This window comes from Orycteropus afer, unplaced genomic scaffold (genome assembly GCF_000298275.1).
Source record: "Orycteropus afer afer isolate SDZICR_OR568_19922 unplaced genomic scaffold, OryAfe1.0 scaffold00132, whole genome shotgun sequence".
NCBI lineage: Eukaryota > Metazoa > Chordata > Mammalia > Tubulidentata > Orycteropodidae > Orycteropus > Orycteropus afer.
In genome coordinates this window covers 7,199,397-7,216,404 of record NW_006921719.1, presented here as the reverse complement: position 1 = coordinate 7,216,404, position 17,008 = coordinate 7,199,397, and the positions used below count along the sequence as shown (strand labels likewise).

The window sequence follows — 17,008 nt, the reverse complement described above, 5'->3', positions numbered from 1 at the left end:
TCTTCTGAATCCAGCTTGCACCTCTGGAAGTTCTCTGTCAATATACTGCTGCAACCATTTTTGAATTATCTTCAGTAAGATCTTATGTGCATGCGATATTAATGATATTGTTCTATAATTTCCACATTCTGTGGGATCACCTTTCTTTGGAATGGGCACAAATATGGATCTCTTCCAGTGTAGCAGAGGCTGCCTAGCGGGGCATATTAGGAGGAGTCAGAAAGGAGACTATTGCTTGGAATTTTTGGATGTGAGAAGAGAGCAGGCTGAAGCCAGGTGAGGGCCTTCAGGAGAGGAGGCCTGGAAATGTCCTGGGAGGTGGGAGAGGATTGGGATTATTCATTTTTTTCTGGCAGTGGAAAAGCTGAAGCTCATTTTGAGTTGTGGGGGTCCAAGTGTGGTGGAAGGCCCGGGGATCGAGCTGGGGGCTGGAGGGAGGGCACTAACCAACCCAGTGGAGCAGATCAAGAAGGAAGGAAGGGAGGCTGGCAGGGGATGGGTAGCCTGAGAGAAACAGTGTCTCAGGAACTTGAAGATAGGATTTCTGAGTAAGATTTCATAGTTACCTTTCTGACAAGCCCTGAGTGTGTCTGAGGAAGTGGTTTCTGAAGGAGGCAATGGCTGTGGGCTGTTGGCTACAATGTGTAAACCCTGTTGGGCCATTGGAGGGAGGTGGGGGTGTAGAAACAGAGCCTGTGCCAAAGTCTTGAGGAAAGAGGGGAAGAGGCCTGAAGGTCCATACACGGCAGTGGAGCAGCTGGGGGCGGAAGTGGCTTAAGTTGCCTGAACCTCTCCTCTCCAGAAGGGGCATTAGGTGAGGGCAGGAACAAGGGTCTGGAAGGGGTGTGCTGGTCGTGGGAGGCAAAATAGAGCGACTTCCAGGATGCCCTCTGTCCTTAGTACTTAGAGTTTCAAAGGAATTGCATGCCCCTACTTCTTTCTGAGGGAGCTCTGGTAGCATACTGCTGAAGGGACTTGACTGCTAACCAGAAGGCTGGCAGTTCAAACCCACCAGCCACTCTTGGAAGGAAGATGGGGCAATCTACCTCCATAGTGATACCGCCTTGGAAACCCAAGGAAGGGGTCGCTATGAGTCGGGTCCAACTTGATGGCATGTAACAACAACAACAACTTCTTTCTAAACCTCTCTAAGGGGTTGAGTGTATAATAAGAACTCTTGACCTGCCTAGCCCAGGGCCAGAAATCCAGAAGTGCAGGAGCCATGTAGGAGGCAAGAGAAAGACTTTACCAATTCATTTCACCTATAGGGGTTGAAGAAAACATCAGACGCAGACACAACAATGTTGTGCAACTTTTAATTACGAAAGATGTAAAATGATGCTTTATAAAACTTGGAAGCTACTTTATACAAATTCTGATCCTTAAATATTGTTTACAAGAGGACTTGGGAGTTAGGACACTGGTGGGAAGTCTGATTAGTTGCTGTGATGGTCCCATCTGCAAAGCATGGAAATGGACTTGGAACCATCTGAGCATAAATCAGAAGAACCAACTGGAAACGTCTTCAAACATGCAGATGACCTTGAATATGCAACGTTAGCCTCAGGTGATATACAGTAGACTTAGGAGAAACAAAACAGGACAAAGGCAAATTTATGTTGATTTTGACATGATCAAGAAAATTTTCTCCTTATACCATATGTGCTGAACACCACAACCATACAGCAGGAAAAAAACGGAAAAACAGGTAAGTTTTTAGTTTCATGCTGTAATTGCTAACAAAAGAGAATAGTACAAGACTTGATTTCTTGTGACAGGATTAAATACACTGAAATTGTTTCTTTTGAAGTAAAGTAGTTACTTCAAGTGCCAAGGACCATCATAGTTTGCTGCAGAGGTGGTGGCGAGTATAGGCTGACCCCATGAAGGGCAAGTGCGGCACCTGTCCATGGATGTGTCCCCGAAATCATCTATGCAAAGTGGTTGGTATAATGCCCAAAACCTTCCAATGAGAAGATCTGACTGATGGGCCTAAGGACAAATTTAATTCAGTGCTAAATGCATTGTCATCATTATACACCCTTGAATAAAGAGCTTCTCTTGGGAGTCTCATTTCTGTGAGTCTCCTGCACAGTGTCCTAGGGGGCCATTTGATCCTCACTGGGCAGGTGAGAGTCTCTAGCTATAGGGCAGGGCTGTTGCAAAGACACAGAAAGCTGGTACCCCAACACCAAGGCTGTGTTGCCCAAGGGTAAAGGCACTATGCCGAGGGTGGATCTCCTGGGACCTCCTTTTTTCAAAACACAGAAGTCTTACAGCATGAGTACCACCACCCCTGTGTGAAAGGCCAGGTCAGGTTTGGGGGCCACTGGCAGGAGAGCAGCAAGGAGGGCTTCTTTAGGCATACTGGTGAGCTGGGTACCGAGTTACAATGAAAGGCTTCTCCTTTAACAAAAAGTAACCCTGCCCTGAGATCTAAGTATAAAAGGATCTTAAAGTCTAACTGGGAATAAGGACTGGGAAAGGGAGGCCACGGGCCCTTCCTGAGCCAGAGGCTAGGCAAGGCGGAGTCTGATTTGGTTTCCTGACCCAAAGGTTGGGATTTGAGCTGATGTGAACCAGAGATACCTGGGTCCCTGAGGAAGGTGGAACAGCCCACCACCAGGGTTATCTTAAGTATCACAGGCACAGCTGGATCCCCTCTGAAGATAGCCGAGAAACAGGATGTAGTCTGGAGAGGCTAACCAACCAAGGATCTTGTGAGACTTCTCACCCTGAAGGACTAAAACCCAAAACTAAACCCACTGCCATGGGGTCAATTCCAACTTACAGTGACCCTATAGGACAGAGCAGAACTGCCCCATAGGGTTTCCAAGGCTGTAAATCTTTATGAAAGCAGACTGCCTCATCTTTCTTCCATGGGTTCAAACTGCCAACCTTATGGTTAGCAGCCCACTGCTTTAACCATGGTGGCAGCAGAGCTCCTCTGGCCCCCAGCTGTCTTCCCGTGTCCTCCTCCCATGCCTGTTGCCCACACCCCTTCACTGTGGTGAGGGTTTGTTCCCCTCTGTCCCCTTCAAACCTACCTGTCAGGTTTCCCATTCGGGCTGGTCTAGCCACGTTAGCTGAGGGAGTGGCCACAGAGGCAAATGGGGTGGAAATCTGGTAAAACCATTTTATGATATGACTAGTGGTGGTTTCATGAATTAGATTTTCATTTAACTATTGACTATTTCTTCAACATCAAAGAATGAATCTCACTTTAAGGAATTTAGAGTGAAATCCAGTGGATTCTGAGAGGGCCTCCAGTTGTAGGGCAGGGCTGCTGTGCAGACATAGAAAACTGGTACCACAACACCAAAGCCGTGATGCCCAAGGGTAAAGGCACTATGCCTTTATGGATCTGAGAGAGAAGAGTTATTGAGGACTCTTACAGAAGTCTTACAGCATGACTACCACCACCCCTGTATGAAAGGCCAGGTCAGGTTTGGGGCCACTGATCCTTCTTTCTGAGGATCCCTCAGGTCCTAGCACCTGGGCAGCCTCACTGTGCCCAGGCATTCTGGAGGCACTCAAAGTTTCTACCTTGAGGAGAATGGGGTGCCCAGTCTAACCATGGATTTGGTCACCTAGTGTTGAAAGCATATTAAAGTGCATGCTTAACCATAGGCTGTTAGAAAAGCTAGAGCTCTTTAAAGATTTGGCAGGGAACGGCCATGTCTAACGATTTGACTGCCTTACAGCAAGGCAGATTCACTCATTCATTCATTCACTCATTCACTCTTGCATTCAACATGCATTGATGCAGCACCTACTCTGTGCCAGGCACTTGTTAGGTTCTATGGATTCAAAGATGATAAGGCACAGTCTTGCCCTCAAAGAGCTGACAGTCTAGTAGGGTACATTAACACGCCTCATTCACAGAGAAGGAGCTCTGGGGAGTGAATGGGAAGCTCAGGCACTGGCTGGGTTGGATTCAGACCTGCAGCCTTTTCCCTCCAGCTAGTCTGTAGGCAGCATGCTGTGCTGGTCCAGAGGATGTTGTGTGTCTTGGAGACACCTAAGCCCCTCTTTCCTTCTTTCTTCCTTAGCCACAAGGAAAGCATGGTTCTCTTCAGGCTTATCGGTTGCTGAGGGACTTTTTTTCAGTGACTTAATAGTCTACCTTTTCCTCTGGTCCATAAGGAAAAGGTGAACAGAAGCAGCAGAAGAGAGATTACAAACTTGGAGAAAAAAAAATAGCATTTGGTTTGCCTAACTCAAGGCTATTTTTGGACTTGTGATAAAAATTCTTCTTCATACTGGAATTAAAGTATCTGAGCGAGCCATGGCTCCTCACTACGCCCTGGAATGCCCCGGCTCCAGCCAGCAATGGCTGGATCAGTGAAGGCATTGTGGGGCTGTGGTACCGTTGTGCGATGCTGAGCCAATGCTCTCAGCTCTGGGGCCCCTCACTGCCTCTACATTCAAGTCCTTTCTTCAGTGTAGAGGAGATCAGTGGTTCTTAGCACTCCACAGTGCTGCTAAGGCCTCTGGTACATGATGTTTCCCACTTTTAAACATCAACCAGCTAAAGGTGAAATGGTCACGGAGATGAGTTGTCAAGTTCAGTGGAAGCCCCACAGCAGTCCTGTGGTCTAGAATAAGCCATGGGGGGTGAGACAGGATCTCATCTGGAAGCTCGGAGCACTGGAATTAGTTTGTTCCATGTCAGAAGTCCAGGTGTATAGCTGGCTCCATTCTATTCCATTCTATTTTGGATGTTTTAGAAATAAATGCTCCCATTCTGTTCCATTCTGTTCACAGTCGGTCAGCTCGAAATGACTCTTCAACAGAGGGGTCCAGCAGACCCATGCTGGAGTCACTTAGCATGGTGAGTCCATCTAGGCTCAGGGGTTCAATTTGGAGCTCGTCTTCCAATGGGAACGGACTGTCCACATTCAGGCTGACCTCGGGCATACCTGCCAGTGCATTGCTGAGGTCTTTGAAAAGGCTGGTGCTTGAGTCTTCTGAAAGGAGTAGTGAGAGAGGAAAACAATGTGAGTCAGGAAGTGAGAGGGTCTCAGGCTACCTAAACCACAGCAGTCCCTCTACTAAGAGAACACAACTGATGACAACCCCAAGGAATGCTATCCTTGTTCTCTTCCTAGCCATGACAGGGATCATCTGTGTACTGTCTACTCTTTGGAATCTGTTTTTGGTCAGTTCCATAACTCTCAATTTTTACAGATTTTCTTTCTTTAAACAGTCATTAATCGTTTTAAACGGAATATTTTAGCAAAGGCTTTTATCACCTTTCCTTACTGCCTCACCATCTCTGGGCCTGGAAGCTGCATGTCAAAAAGATAAAGTTGAGCCAGGGGATTTCACTTTTTGCTTTATATAATATTATGTTGTATGAAATGAATGTACAACAGTATCTGCAAACATACAGTGAAATAAAAACAGTAAAGAAGCTGAGGGGATGGATCCAAGGCACAACAACAGTTTATATTTGCCTGGATTAAAAGAGAAAGGAGAGTAAGGAACAGAAGGAAGAAATGGAATTTGTGGCTAACTATCTCCATGAACAACTGCCTCCTTTGCCAAATGACCAGAAGAACTAGATGGTACCCAGCTACCGTTATTGAACATTTTGATCCAAGATTCTATAGAAGAATCCTGGTTAAAAGGGGGAAAATGCAGAACAGAATTTCAAATTCTCATGGATTTCAGACTTTCTGGAGATACGGGGCTACATGAATCCCTGAAAATATTGCTCTAAGATAATCTTTAAAACTTAAACCAAAAATATCCCCTGAAGTCTTTTTTTTTTTTAACTTTTTATTGTGATCTAGGTGAAAGTTTACAGAGCAAATTGATTTTCTATTCAATAATTTATACACATTTTGCTTTGTAACACTGATTGCAATCCCCATTATGTAACAGCACTCTTCCCAATTTCTCTCTGTGTTTACTGCCCTCTTTCCTATTCCTTCCTGCCTTCTAAGCTTTATCCCTGGGCAATTGCTGCCCTTTTGATCTCGTATGGTTGAATGTTCTAAGGAGTGTGTACCTCCCTGGTGTTATTGTTCACCTTGTGGCCTTTTATTGTTTGGCTGAAAGTTAAGCCATAGTGAGTTTAGTTCCAGGGTTGAAGGATGTCTAAAAGCTACAGTCTCAGGGGTTCTGCCAGTCTCTATCAGTCCAGTAACCTGGACTTTTTTTTTTTTTTTAATGATTTTGAGTTTGGTTCCACACTTTTCTCCTACTTTTACCTAGGACCTCCTATTGTGATCACTTTCAGAGTGGTTGGTTGTGATAGCTGGGCACCAACTAGTTCTTCTGGTCTCATGGTTATGGAGGCTGGGGTTCATGTGGTCATTAGTCCTTTGGATCAACTGTTTCCTTGAATCTTTGATTTTCTTCACTCTTCTTTGGCTCCAGATGGGGCAAGACCAATAGTTGTACCTCAGATGGCTGCTCACAAGCTTTTAAGACCCAAGTCACTACCATCAAAGTACGACGTAGAATATTGTCTTTGTGGACTATGTTATGCCAACTGACCTTGGTGTCCCCCTGAGACTATGGTCCTGAGCACCCAGGCCCAGCGGCTCATTCCCTCAAGGTGTTTGATTACAGCTAAGAAGTTTCCATAACTTTGCCCCCTGTATGCTCTACTACATTCATACTTGTAGCATATATAAATACATATGTAGAAATATCTTCTGTCAAACCTCTATATATTCATGGGTATAATCTCATTTGCCTTCCCATCCCTGTTCATCTTGTATATCTATCTTATGTATCCACTCATAGATTATTGTTATTACTGCTATTGTAATAATAATATATATAACAATATTTACCTTTGTTGACTTTAACTCTTGTGCTCCTCCCAGTACCTTCCTTCACCTTGATCATTTTGTGTTGACCTTTTCCTTATTGTAAGCAGCTCTGGTGGTGTAGTGCCTAAGGCATTTGATTACTAACCAGAAGGCTGGTGGTTCAAAACCACCAGCCGCTCCACAGAAGAGGCAATCTCCTTCCATAAAGATTTGTCACCTTGGAAACCCAATGGGGGTCTCTATGAGTTGGAATTGGCTCAATAGCAAAGGATTTTGTTTTGTTTTCTTCTTTATTTTATATTGTCTTTCCTTTCACTCAAGTTAATACATGTCTATTTTCTAGTTAGTGATTTACCCCTGCTTCCCTGGTAACCTTCAAAGAATGCTTCTTTCTATGTATAAACCTTTTCTTGACTTTTTACAGTATTGGCCTCATATAATATTTGTCCTTTTGTGATTGACTAATTTCACTCAGCATAATGTCCCTGAAGTCTTCTTAAAACCAAACAATAGTTTAGCTTAACTAATAAAAAAAAAGTCTGGCTTGAACATTATGCTCTTTTATCTATATGAGATCAATTTATAGAAAACTTCAACACCTTAACAACAAAAATACAAATAATACAATTGAAAAATGGGCAAAGACATGAACAGACACTTCACCAAAGAAGACACTCAGGCAGATAACAGAAACACATGAAGAAATGCTCTCCATCATAATATTAGCCATTACAGAAATGCAAATCAAAATGAGATATCATCTCACTCTAACACTAACAGCAAAGTTCAAAAAAACAGAAAACAACAAATGTTGGCAAGGATGTGGAAAGACCAGAACCCTCATATACTGCTGGTGGAACTGTAAAATGGTGCAACTACCACAAAAAATGGTATGACTGTTCCTTAAAAAGTTGGAAACACAAATACCATATGATCCAGCAAACCTTCTACTGGGTATATATCCTAGAGAAAAAGAGCCATGACATGAACAGATGTATGCACACCCATACTCATTGCAGCACTATTTGCAATAGCAAAAAGATAGAAACAACCTAAATGCCCATCAAGAGACCAACGGATCAACAAACTGTGATACAAACACACAATGGAATACTACACAATGTTAAAGAACAATGATTCTGCAAAACATAATATGGATGAACTTGGAGGACATTATGCTGAGTGAAATTAATCACAAAAGGTGATTTTCATAACTGTATGAGACCACTATTGTAAAAAGTCAAGAAAAGGGTTTTACAGAAAATGAAATATTCTTTGATGGCTACCAGGGTAGGAGGAGGAAGGGCAAATAAATCCTTAATAAAAAAAGAAAAGAAAAAAAAGAACTATCTATAGGGGATCAAAGTGAAAGAGTAACTTGAAAGATTAGATAGGAACCTTAGGGGTCAGCGAGTTTATGTTAATGAGGGAGGAACAACTCAGAAAAGGAGGGTGAGAAAGAGTACACAACTCAAAGATGTAATCAGTGTCAATGGATTGTACATGTGGAAACGGTTCAATTGCTGTGTGTTTCGCTGTGTGTAACAACAACAAAATAAATAAATTTAAAAAAAAATAAAGCTCAGGGGATGCCTGCTCACCTGTCAGGATGGTGTTTGGGAAGTTCCCACAGTTGGAATACGTGTTTGGCCTCAAATGAAGTGAGTCCTGTGGTTCTCGTTGTCCTTGTTGTAACGGGGGCATCTGGAAACATCAAAGTTCACATTGTAAGGAGTGAAGTCTGCTTCTGAGGACTAAGTGAATCCAGTCATGCCACGCACTCCCAGAGCCAAAGCAGACATGAAAAATGTCTTCTACCCACTTCTAGGATTCAACAGCATTCTATTGTTGTGATAAAATACACAGATCTTCTCAGTGGGCAGATGCTGGGTGAGGAGGGGTTCCTGAGGTCCACAATGCAGGTAGTTTGTCCTAGCTTATATACTGCCCAGCCCACTGAATTATCCTGCAGGCCCTATGTGGGTCTCAGACTTCCTTCTTCCTCATCCACATGGAGCCCTTTTAGAAACTACCATCTGTGGGCACCCCTCAAAGGCTTTATCTGTAATCAAGGAACTGATGAGCTCTTCTTCTGTTTGGTTTCTAGGAAAACAAGAAAATGGAACCCTTTCTTTCTTGCACTCAGGGGGAAGCACCTCAGACTCTGTCATTGGGCAACCCTTTCTCTAGGACACAGCCTTTATGATGGCTGGTTAGAACTGCGGCCTACTATAGGTACCTTTCATGAAATGACGTTTGAAAAATGTCTCAAAAGAAGGAGCTTCCATCATTTTTCAGGAAGATGCTGACTCCCACCTAGACCAAAATGGCCTTTTCAGAAAATAAGATAGACTGTTGGTTCTTACCTATGAGGCTTCATCATGACCTACTTAGGAAATCTCTGCCTTTATTATTATTAGGTTTGGGAAAGTGTACAACCCTCCCTTCTATCCTTCATTCATCATGCAGTCTAATCCATACTTACTGAACACTGTAAAATCTAGGGATACTGAAAATGGTCAGTGATAGGGAAAAACTTAAAAGCAAAAGAAAAGACCTTTCCCCACATCACATTCCCCTCAGGGCCAAGCTCTCCAAAGTGACCATACACTGTGGGGGATCTATCTACTTGGCCTCCAGGCAAAGTCCCATGCCACTTTCTAACTCAGCCTTTGGGACAAGTCACTGACCTTCCCTGCACCTCAGTTTCCTCAAGATAAGGGAATGGATTAATTGACTCCTATGGTCTTCTCCAGAATGAATGATTCTACAACTCTATGACTGGATTATCAGGAAGAAGTCTTCTACCACTTGTTCAAAGAATTTCTTGGCTGAAGCCTGACACTAAATAAGGCAGCCAGCACCCACCTTTAAGGATAGGGAAGATTCAAAGCACTCCTGGCCACAGATCACACCTGGTATCAGGGAACTGAAGCATTGAGTCTATTTGGTTGTGGGCTCTACACATTGAACAGCCTAAATGGTGCTGTTTATGCACCAAAGAAGAGGAAGGCATAAGGGCAATACATACATTTGTGCCCTGAGACCACATACCTGCTGAAGAAAAGGCAGGCCTGCCCTCATGTACTGTTGGTCAAAGCCCACATCTGGGAAGAAGTTGGTCAAAGATGAGCCCTTCAGGGAATAAGGAGGTGACCATTTAGCTTGGGACTCAGCACAAAATAAGGGCACCTCGACACCAATGCACCTGCTAGGGTTACCTGGGACGTGAGGAGCTGGAAATCTGACTGGGGTAGTGCTGAGGCTGTCTGGGGCTGCTGAGGAGGGAACTCCTGGGCTTGGGACTGATGGAGGAGAGGCTGCGGGAGCTCCTGGGGGGTGGGGTAAAGGGGTGGTGGGGACACTTGAGTTTGAGCTTCTGTAGGCAGGAAGGAAAGTGAGCTTTGATCTGAAGGCACCATCTGTAACACAAACAAGCAAAAGCACTAATTAGCAGAGCTTCTAAGTTCCTAGGAGCAAGTCCTTTAGGATTAGGGAATGTCAAAAGTGAGGGAAAAGCCTGAGTTTTTGACACTGTGGTATTTTAAGCTGTGCTCTCAGAAGCCTATTTCTGCTCCTTCAAAGTATATCTCAAATCTCACTTCTCCACACAATATTTCCCATTCAAGGACGATTTTCTGTTGTTTTAAAACAAAAACAAAACAAAAAGCAACCAACTTCACTAGTTTCCTCTCAGTTATCTCAGTAAAAATCATATTTATATTCTTTTAAAACCATGACTTCTGGTTAAAGATGGCAGACTGAAAAAAAGCCCTGCTCTTTCCCAAAACCTTACTTAAAGACTAAAATGAGGCACTAAAACAACATTAAAGAATAATAAACATTAATAAACAACACTAAAACAAAACAAAAAAAATAACACTTAAATAATAACAACACAAGGACCAAGGTAACAGAAGAGGAGAAAATGGCAACACAATTTGGAAAATGAAAAGCAGATGGACAAATGGTAACTGGTTTAGTCGAGTCAAGACAGCTGAATGGTAAGCTGGCAATGGGGAAAACCAGGGGGCAATCTTATTTCTATCACAGCACCCCGAAGGTGTTTGGAACTGGGGAGAGCAGGGAGCAAGGGATGGAAATGGGGTAAAAATCAGGATCTTTTCTAAGTTTACTTAACTAGTTAGGCCTTGCCTTCCAGGTGCTACTGTGCAACCACCCCTCCCTACTTGCCACCTGGTCAGAGATGGCAAAGTTATATTCTAAAGACAGTAAAACTTAAGATTCTTTGGACAGGGAATACCAGACTTTTGAAGGTGAGGGCACGCTACTGAAAACACAGGGTTTATGAAAAAGCTCATTTATTGAATTTTGAGGCCTCTTTTCCCTCATTTTTTCTCCCCAACTCAGTTCCTAGAATGCTGGTGCCCAGGCACATAATCAGACACAAGATTGGAATAGTTTCCTACCGGGAATCTGACCAGCCTGAGAGAAACCCTAAAATTTGTGACATCAGTGGTTTCCTTGCTAGGTCACTCTACCATGAAAATCACACCCAATAAGTACATCCACATACACAGAGTTTCCAATCAGCTTTTTAGTATCTTATTCTTAAATATGAGCAGAGTGCCAAAGATCAGCATACTGTGAGGAAAACATCTGGCATGAAAGTTAGAGATCAAAGCAGACATATGGAGAAAAGGAGTGCAGAGAAATCTATGCAGGAAGAAGTCGTCATCAAAAAAGCAAAACAAAACTATCATGTTATTTAGTTTATTTTGAAAGATTCTTATCTGTTAGATATATATATTTAAATATTTGCAATATGTATCTCTCTATATATTTTTAAAGTATGGATATGGATTAGATCATAAAAATCTCAATTACTGCTGAGGTTGGATAATGAATACAGGGGGAATCATCCTATAGTTTCTCTACTTTTATGCATTTTGAAAAATTTCCATTATGAAAAGCAGTAATAAAATAAATCTGAATAAAAACTGCTACTAAAAATCTCAGAGAGATAAAGGACAACACTGCATCCATGAAATAAGTATGATGTTTTAAGAAAGAAACATTAAGAGAATAAAAAATACCTCTTAGAAATTTAAAAGTATAAGAGCAGAAATTAAAAAAAAAAAAAACAAAAAAAAACCTCAATAGAAGAGTTGGAAGATAAAGTTGACAAATTCTGCCAGAAGTAGAGCAAAAAGACAGACAGAAAGGAGAAGGGGGGGGGGGGAAGGAATTTAGAGGACCAGTCTGGGATATCCAATATCTACCAACAGGAGTTGTAGAAAGAAAGAGCAGAAAAAATTGAAGAGAAGAAATCATTGAAAAAGTAATTAAAGAAAATTCCTCAGAACTGAAGGATATGCTGAAGGATAGACTGAAGGATCCTGTTGTTGTTGTTGTTATGTGCCGTCAAGTTGGCCCTGACTCATAGCGACCCCTCCTTGGGTTTCTGAGGCAGTATCACTACGGAAGTAGGATTGCCCAACCTTCCTTCCTACTAAATATTAAGATCAACAGATGAAAACTGATTCATGCCAAGCCACATTATCTTGAAGTTTTAGAACACTGAAGACAAAAAGAAGATCCTTTAAGCTTCCAGAGGCGAAAATGAGACTTCATACAAAATATCAAGAACCAGTAGGGCATTGGATTTCTCAGTGGCAACTCTAAAAACTAAAAGTCAATTAATTCCTGCAAAATTTGAAGGGAAAATTATTTCAAACTTAGAATTCTATACCCTGCCATATTATCAGTTAAATGGAGTATAGAATAAAGACCCCAATACCCATCAGTCAGTTTGTTGTACTGTAATGATTTGCACATTGTTATGATGCTGGAAGCTGTGGCATCAGTATTTCCAATACCAACAGGGTTACCCAAGGTGGACAGATTTATACAGAGCTTCCAAACTAAGACAGACTAGAAAGAAAGGCCTGGTGATCTACTTCCAAAAATTAGCCTAAGAAAACCTTATATAATACAGAAGAACACTGTCTGACTCGTTTGCTTTGGATATGTTATTAGGAGGGATCAATCACTAGAGAAGGATATCATTTTGGTGAAGTAGAGGTCCAACAAGGGTGAGGGAGATCCTCAGTGAGATGGACTGACACAATAGCCTTAAAGATGGACTTGAACATGGGAGCAATCATGAAGATGATGTAGGTCCAGGCAATGATTTATTCTGTTGTACATAAGGTCACCATGAGCTGGAGTCAACCTGACAGCAACTATCATCTATCTATCTATCTATACTTTTTTCAATCATACAAGATCACAAGTGCTCTTTCTTGTAAAGTGACCGCAGGGCTTATATTTAAATATCTTGAGGGGACATCTACCCAGTTCCCCTCAAGGATTAGGGTTGAATTAGTATTATGTAGAAAACCAGGCTAATCACAACAGCAAGGTACTTACTAACTCCCAGTAGGGAAAACAAAATTCATTATGCTTTTTCATAGTACACTATGTGGTTCACTCTGACTACATGGTTAATAGTATGGAAACACTCAACATTGAGTATTGCTCTAATCAAAATTATAATGAACAATATTGTAAAGACCACCACCTGTCAGTCTGTCATACTACAGTGGCTTGTGTATTGCTGTGAGGTTGGAAGCTATGCTACTGGTATTTCAAGCACTAGCAGGGTCACCCATGGTGGGCAAGTTTCAGCAGAGCTTCTACACTAAGACAGACTAGGAAGAAGGATGGGGCTATTCACCTCTGAAATAACTGGCCAGTGAAAACCTTATGAATAGCAGCGAAACACTGTCCGATACAGTACTGGAAACTTTATGAATAGCAATGAAACATTGATACAGTGCCAGAAGATAAGCTCCTCAGGTTGGAAGGCACTCAAAATACGCCTGGGGAAGAGCTGCCACCTCAGAGTAGAGTTGACCTTGATGATATGGATATGGAATAAAGTTTATGGGACTTTCATTTGCTGATGGGGCATGACTCATATGAGAATAAACAGCTGCAAACATTCATTAATAATTGGAGTATACTAGGAAAATTGGAAGTGGTCAAAAATGAAATGGAATGCATCAGGATTGACATCCTAGACATTGTTATTTGTTGTTATGTGCCGTCGAGTTGGCCCCGACTCATAGCGACCCCTCCTTGGGTTTCCAAGGCAGTATCACTACGGAAGTAGGAATGCCCAACCTTCCTTCCGAGGAGTGGCTGGTGGGTTTGAACCACCAGCCTTCTGGTTAGCAGTCAAGTGCTTTTAGCCACTATGCTACCAGAGCTCCTAGATATTAGCAAGCTGAAAAGAACTGGTTTTGGCCATTTTGAATCAGACAATCAAATGATCTACTATGCCAGGAATAACAAATTGAAGAGGAATGGTATTGCATGCATCATCAAAAAGAATATTTCAAGATCTATCCTGAAGTACAATTTTGTCAGTGATAGGATAATATCCATACGCCTACAAAGAAGATCAGTTAATGCTACTATTATTCAAATTTACACATGAACACTAAGGCCAAAGATGAAGAAATTGAAAAATTTATCAATTTCTGCAGTCTGAAATTGATCAAATATGCAATGAAGATGTACTGATAACTACTGGTGATTGGAATGGGAAAGTTGGCAACAAAGAAGCTTCAGTAGTTCGAAAATATAGCCTTGGTGACAGAAATGATGCCAGAGATCACATGACAGAATTCTTCAAGGCCAGTGACTTATTCACTGCAAATACTTTTTGTCAACAACATAAAAACGGCTATAAATGTGGACCTTACCAGATGGAATACGATGGAACCAAATCTGTAGAAAGAGAGGATGAAGTTCAGTATCATCAGTCAAAACAAGGCAGGAGCTACTGTGGGAAAGACCATCAATTGCTCATATGTATGTTTAAGATGAAGCTGAAGAAAATTTAAACAAGTCCATTAGAACCAAAATACGACCTTGATTATATCCCACCTGAATTTAGAGACCATCTGAAGAATAGATTAGATGCACTGAACACCAATGACCAAAGACCAGACGAGTTGTGGGATGACATCAAGAACATCATACATCAAGGAAGCAAAAGGTCATTAAAAAGACAGGAAAGGAAGAAAAGACCAAGATGGATGTCAGAAACAACTCTGAAAACTGCTCTTGAATGAAGAGTAGCTAAAGCAAATGGAAGAAATGATTAAATAAAAGAGCTGAACAGAAGATTTCAAAAGGCAGCTCAAGAAGACAAAGTAAATTATTATGAAATATGCAAAGACCTAGAGTTAGAAAACCAAAAGGGAAGAACATGGTTCTGGTAAGATGGCAGAATAGGCAGAAAGACTGCACAGACCTCTTCAACAAAGAAAAGGGAAACCAATTAACACACACACACAGAAGATAATCCTGGACCCCTGAGCCTTGAAGGGAAGGATATACAAGTGGACTAAACTCCAACTAGCAGAAGAATTTGCGTGAAAACACCAAAAAAGGATACATATGGAGCTGCGGTCTGGCAGCGATCCTGATGGCACAGACAGCTTGGCTATTGCCGAGTGGTGGTAGGAACTAACAATTAACCCCAAAATTGGCCTTGCTAGCCAGGGACTGCACGGTGGACTGCTCTGGTGGTTGGGGAATAAAAAGGGAAGCAGCAAAAAGGAACGTGGGCTGAGCTGTGGACTTTCATCTGTCTGGAGGGTGCAGCCATTTTGAATGTTTACAAGGGGCTTGACCATTTTGGATATTTAAAGTGACAGCGTTCTCCCAGATTCCAGGGACTTAAGAACAGACTCCACTTGCTGGGAACCCCAAGGACATTCTGGACCTGGATGACTGGAAAGGTGCAACATTCCCCTTGTTACTCTTATACCCCACACCCTCTTGGTAAACGGGGGTGCGGCCATCCCTCACTCCCATCCACTTTCTGGGCAGGCAGGAATTCCATCCCAGTCTGTGTACTAGGATGGAGCCTGGGTACCCTGCCCTGCCCCGATTTTTTTTTTTTCTTTTTTAAGTTTGTTTGTTTTTGTCTGTTTTAAAACTACTACTATTACTATTACTTTTGTCCTTTTTACTATTATTCTTTATTCTTCCCCTCCCAGTTTCTAGTTTTCTTTTTTTTTTTTTTTTTCTTTTCCCTGTTCCTGGCTGCATTTTTTTTTTTTTTCTCTTTCTCATGGTTAACCCTGTTCCTTTTTCTTTTTACATTTTCCCCTTTTTTTTCTTCATTATTCTCCTTCTCTATCTTTTTTCTCTATTGCCCTCTCCCCAGATATTACAGGGTTTTCTTCTTTTTCCCTTTTTTCTTTTTTTTGGTTACTGTTCCTGTGTGATTACACAGTATGTTTTTTTGTCCATTTACTTTTACTTTTTTGATGGTTACTCAATTGTTCTTTTTGTCTAACTGAGTGGAAGACAGCAACAGTCCCCATAGGAAACAACTACACCCACACCTCTTGTAGCTTCACTTACTGATTGAGAGCCACCACTTCCTTCTGCACCAACAGGCCAATGATAAATAACCACCAAGAAGAGCCTAACTCACCCTTGGCTGCTCTTCACAAACAGTTAACAGAGATCTAAAAACACAACACCATGATGTCTCGGAGACAACAGACCATCACAGTCCACACAAACAAGCAAGATAAAATGGCAGAAACAAGGGAGCAGGATACAGACCCAGAACACATCCCTGAGGAAGAAGCAGCATTGGAACTCTCTGGCAAGGAGTTCAAAAGAATTATATTTAGGTATCTTTAAAGGACTGAGAGACAGACCAAGGAAAACACAGACAAAACCCTAGAAGAATTTTGGAAGAAAATACAAGAACAAAATGACAAAATAAATGAAAAATCAGAAATGATTCTAAATCTATAGAGAGAAATCCAGAAGATTAATACTGAATTTTCAGAAACAGATAAAAAATTGAAAGGGCAAAGGAGTAGAATTGATGCAATGGAAGACAGAATTAATAAGATTGAAGACAAATACCTGAATACTTCTTTGGAAAGGGATCAGTCACACAAAAGATCAAAACAAAATGAAGAAAACCTATCATGTGGGATACCATGAAAAGGAATAACCTACATGTCATTGGAATTCCAGAACAGGAAGAGAAAAAGAAAAAATAAAACCACTGAGAAAACTGTCAAAGATTTGTTGGAGGAGAACTTCCCTGATATGATAAAAGATGAAAATATATCCATTCAGGAAGTCCAATGAACCCCAAACAGGATAGACCCCAAAAGAAAATCACCAAGACATATCATCATCAAACCCATCAA

The 17,008-nt window shown here is 41.8% G+C and overlaps 1 protein-coding gene across 1 annotated transcript in view; it reads right to left on the bottom strand.

The window, feature by feature from the left end:
* Positions 1-4,761: 4,761 nt before the first annotated feature.
* The window catches only part of CRTC3 (CREB regulated transcription coactivator 3), a 193,199-nt gene continuing 180,952 nt past the window's right edge, over positions 4,762-17,008 (bottom strand). Inside the window, exons 12-15 of the mRNA XM_007945137.2 lie at positions 10,010-10,210; positions 9,843-9,923; positions 8,390-8,492; positions 4,762-4,970 (exon numbers count right to left, since the gene is read on the bottom strand). Coding sequence (XP_007943328.1) covers positions 4,762-4,970; positions 8,390-8,492; positions 9,843-9,923; positions 10,010-10,210 — 594 coding nt within the window. The remainder of the gene's footprint in view (positions 4,971-8,389; positions 8,493-9,842; positions 9,924-10,009; positions 10,211-17,008) is intronic.